The sequence below is a fragment of the Pundamilia nyererei genome, unplaced genomic scaffold, assembly GCF_000239375.1.
Source record: "Pundamilia nyererei isolate P.nyererei 1_Seehausen unplaced genomic scaffold, PunNye1.0 scaffold00363, whole genome shotgun sequence".
Taxonomy (NCBI): domain Eukaryota; kingdom Metazoa; phylum Chordata; class Actinopteri; order Cichliformes; family Cichlidae; genus Pundamilia; species Pundamilia nyererei.
In genome coordinates, this window is record NW_005187764.1 from 424,106 (window position 1) to 428,689 (window position 4,584).

At 42.3% G+C, this 4,584-nt stretch overlaps 1 protein-coding gene across 1 annotated transcript in view; it reads left to right on the forward strand.

Moving 5' to 3' along the window:
• LOC102211097 (B-cadherin-like) overlaps window positions 1-3,393 on the forward strand; it is a 38,021-nt gene extending 34,628 nt beyond the window's left edge. Inside the window, exons 9-13 of the mRNA XM_013915788.1 lie at window positions 1,098-1,240; window positions 2,038-2,129; window positions 2,314-2,446; window positions 2,581-2,796; window positions 2,898-3,393. Of these exons, the coding sequence (XP_013771242.1) occupies window positions 1,098-1,240; window positions 2,038-2,129; window positions 2,314-2,446; window positions 2,581-2,796; window positions 2,898-3,031 (718 nt within the window). The 3' untranslated portion in view covers window positions 3,032-3,393. The remainder of the gene's footprint in view (window positions 1-1,097; window positions 1,241-2,037; window positions 2,130-2,313; window positions 2,447-2,580; window positions 2,797-2,897) is intronic.
• The last annotated feature ends 1,191 nt before the right edge of the window (window positions 3,394-4,584 follow it).

Below are 4,584 nucleotides of genomic sequence, written 5' to 3' on the forward strand. Positions count from 1 at the left end.
CTACTGTGTGTGCAAACCTGGTAAAGACCTATAGTAAACGTTTGACCTCTGTTATTGCCAACAAAGGTTATGTTACAAAGTATTGAGTTGTATTTCTGTTATTGACCAAATACTTATTTTGTCTGGTCTGAAGAGTTTTGATTTCTGTTGGATGGTAGGATTACATTTTGACAAGCATGAAAGCAATGAAAAGCATGACTCCATCCTGCCTTATGTCAACAATTCAGGATGTCAGTAATGGTGTGAAAGATGTGTTCTTGGCACTTTGAGCCTCTTAATACCAATACTAATTCCACGGCCTGCTTCTGGCTGTATCCCTGCCTTCGGTGTACCAATCTTCGTATTGCTGCTTCCAGCAGGATAACACACCGTGTCACAAAACTCAGATAATCTCAAACTGGTTTCTTGAACATGACAGGAACGCTCTGTTCACTGACTACAATTTGCATGATGCTGTCAGGTCAATATAGACCAAAATCTCTGAAGAATGTTTTCAAAATAGGTTCCAGCCCAGTACTACCACTGATTAGCAGAGAGAGATGAACTGGTTCTCTCTTTTTTTTTTCTTTTTTTTTTTAAAACACTTGATGTTAACAATAGATGTAACAATCCTAACAATGCAAAGTGTTGACGTACTTTACAAAAAAACCACTTTGTATATGTAATTCAAAATAGATGTGGTACACAAATATTTCTAAAAATATTTGTGTACCACATCTATTTTGGCTACCTCTGGCTACCCTCATAGTACATTTGGTTTGCTTATCAAAGCCCCAAATATAAAGAACTTGAGAAACCTGTAACAGTTCATTTGTCCAATTACAGTTATCATAACGCCATGGATTAAACATGAGGGAAGAATTAAGAGATAAAATAATGATAATATTAAGAAGAAATATTAAAAAGAAGAAATATTAAGAAGAAAGATAAATATTATTGTCACTCGTGGTCTACACAGAGCTACATTTGCATAATAAAAATACAACCCGACAAATGTCCAAAATCAAATAACACATTGTGCCATATTGTGAAACATGCTAATTGTAATCATCCCGCCTGCACAGTATTACCATCTTTTTTGTGACTGTCTTGTACAGGTACAAAATAATGAATGACCCTGCAGGCTGGCTGAACGTGGACAAGGACACAGGTCTTATTAAAGTGGGAGCGTCCATGGACAGAGAGGGTATCTTTGTCACAAACAACAGATACATCGCAACCATCGGGGCCTATGATGATGGTAGGAGGGAGTTAAGACTGATGCAGATTATTATCATCATTTGACTCCCATACACAATGACCACTGATATGATTTCATAAAATGACAAGTGTCTGAATAATTACACAGGTAAACAAGAGTTTTGCTGTGGCTCTTTCACCTCTACTTTAACAAATCTGTACAATGTCAGAGATGAACATGAGGAAAGAGTTTATCAAGAAACAAAAGTGACATCAAGGAAACAAAATGTATTTTATTGTTCACTGGATTAAGGTGTGTGTGTGTGTGTGCGCTCTTTGCAATACAAATTCCAGTACAAACAGATGTTCCTGGCATGCTCACAGCTAATAACATTGTTGCCCTTTGTTAATGGATTGCATTTATATAGCGCTTTTCTAGGCACCCAAAGCGCTTTACAATTCCACTATTTATTCACTCTCACATTCACACACTGGTGCAGGGAAACTACAGTTGTAGCCACAGCTGCCCTGGGGTAGACTGACAGAAGCAAGGCTGCCATATGCCCCTCTGGCCATCACCAGTAGGTGGTAGGGTAAAGTGTCTTGCCCAAGGACACAACAACCCAGACAGAGAGAGCAGGGGGATCGAACCGGCAACTTACCGGTTACAGATGAGCTTCCCAATCCCCTGAGCCACGGTCGCCCTTTGTTGCAGTACCTTCAATTATTTGTGTGTCAAATGTCAGTTATGTAAGAACTGGAAGACCAGAGGAAAGTCTCTGAGCGTTAAATTTTGGACTATATTTCACTTTGTCGATGGAACCCACCTGTGAACATCTGTGTTTGTTCTGTGACCAGATGCAGTCCCAGCTACAGGAACTGGTATTCTGATCATTCAGCTGGAAGATGTCAATGACAATGCTCCCATCATTGAGCAGCATGAAATTATGGTATGTCTTATTTCCCACCAGCTCAACAGGTGTTTTCATCTAACACATCAAATAGTGGTGCAGGATGGGTGTATTTATTGAATCTACCGACTTCAAGATGCGATCAATTAAAAAGTTTAACCAAGCCCTATGTATGCAGTCATGTGATACAGAATATTAGCATAAAGGCTTTGTGTTTCCTCAGGTGTGCAACAAGGATCCAGCTCCTCAGCTGCTGTCAGTAACAGATAAAGATGGACCAGAATTTGGAGCTCCCTACTCGGTGTCTTTACAGGGCATGTCAAAGACCAACTGGACCGCTAGGATGAACGACTCCAGTATGTAAACTGTATAAAGTGATGCTGTCCAGTCACATGGCCAGAATGTGAAATATTTTGAAATAGAAACTTAATATATTTCATCACTTGTGTTGAGATTATTTCCTGCGAATATCTGTTTTGGGTTTTTTTAGGAACAGGCATCATCTTGAATTTAGCCACTGAGCTGCCCAGTGGAAATTACAGTGTTATACTGACAGTGGCAGACAAGCATGGGTTGGGGCAGGACAACATCATCAAAGCTGAAGTGTGCGACTGCAAGGGAGAAGATTTGATGTGTACTCAGCGTGCTTTAGGTGGCAGCAACCTGCCCATTATTCGGGGAGTACTTGGAGGCATTCTGCTGCTCAGTGAGTTGTGAATGGATTTATAACTTGTAGCCTCTGTTTTCTTTCCCAGCTAAGTGGATTTGGTTGGTTGTTGTGTGCTAAACTTTGTGCTCTGTGTTCAGTGCTGGTCCTGGTTGTGCTGTTTGTCAGTCTGAGGAAAGAGGAGCAGAAGGAGCTAACATCTAAAGACAACATCTTCTACTATAACAGAGAGCAAAGTAGAGAGGATGATCAGGTAAATGGACACCAGTTCTGATTGCAGCGTTAGCCTCATCCACGCCTGTGTCTTCATCCACACCTGGTCCGGCCTCTGTGTCTTCATCAGCCTCGTCTGCTCCTGCCTCGTCTGGTCCTGCGGTTGCCACACCGTCATTGGACCCAGCTCATCCTGTTCCGCCTCGCCTCTGCCGGCTGCTTTCCTTTTCGCCACCGCTGGCTTCGCGGTCGTCCTCCGGACCTGCTCAGTGGCCTCCACTGCCTTCCAAGTGGCCGGCCTCCTGATTTGTTTTGTCTGCACCACCGCCGTTGCCGTGTGCACGGTCGGTCCCCAGAACTGTTTGTACGGTTAGATGTAACGGTTTAGGATTTGTGTTCTCATGTTTTGTGTGGGTTTAGTTCCATGTGTCATTTTCTGTCTGTCTCTCAATGTCGAGTCTGCGTCTTTGTGTAGTGATCTCTTGTTTCCTGTTTTATTGTGAAGGTCTGCGTCTCATGTGAGTGTGTTCAGTTTACCTGCCTTGTCTCGTCTCGTTAATTACTCCCAGCTGTGTCCACCACCTGTGTGCAATCTCCCTGTGTTTCTCTGTGTGTATTTAAGTCGTGTCTTCTGTCATTGTAGTTGCTGGTCCGTCTGTGTATCTACCATGTTCCTTTCGTGTGTTCTTCCTGCTGTCACCGTCATATACCATCTTCCGTCTTCCTTCATGTTCAGGTTCGTGTCCTTGTTCAGGCTCAGTAGTTTAGTTGTCCAGTATAGTTTAGTTCTCCGTGTACCATTTGTCCATCTATATTTTTGTGTTTAATAAACCACCCTCACACCTTTGCAAGTGCCTGCGTTTGGATCCTCCTTTATTTCTTCCACACGGCTCATCTCACTCACCGTGACACTTCCGTTGTGTTTTGGAGTTTGTATGTGCTTTGTCTCTAGGGGCCACCGTATGTGACTGATGCAAGCCAGATCCTTTTATTTAGCAAAACTGTGATTAATAGTTAAATATTATTGTTGAGGGGCACAGACAGGACTCCACACGTACACTTAAAAAAAAAAGAAAAAGAAAAAATAAAGAAATTGCCTCAACAAAAGGGCACTGTGGGCACCCATCAGGGAAGGGACGGGTGCTCAAGCCCGTCCCGCCCCACCCCGCTCTGCACGTGCCTGATTTTAAGTATAAAATGGAATCCTGTTGTTGCATAGAGAACAGAAGTGCACCAAAAGTTTGTGGTCACGTGACCTGTGTGCTTTGAACTGCGTTTCCAAACATCTGCGCTCGACACATTGTCGAAATGTCAGTATCTGCAGAATGTGGCTTGCTGAGCTCAGACTCAGAGCACTGTTGGTAATACTGCTGCCAGCTCCTACTATCTGCTGTGTATCTGCGAAGTCAAGAGCGTAGATTTCGTTTTGGCATTGGTGGGGACGAATGATTCAGGTTTTTTTCCCTTTTGTCTTTGCTTCTTGATAACAAAAGGAGAAATGTACTTGCCTACATATGCTATTCTACATGCTTTTAAACCATTTAAAATTACAATTGATAGTTTTATATGTGAGTTATATAATGCTAAATTACAATTAAACAAATGACTAAGTAT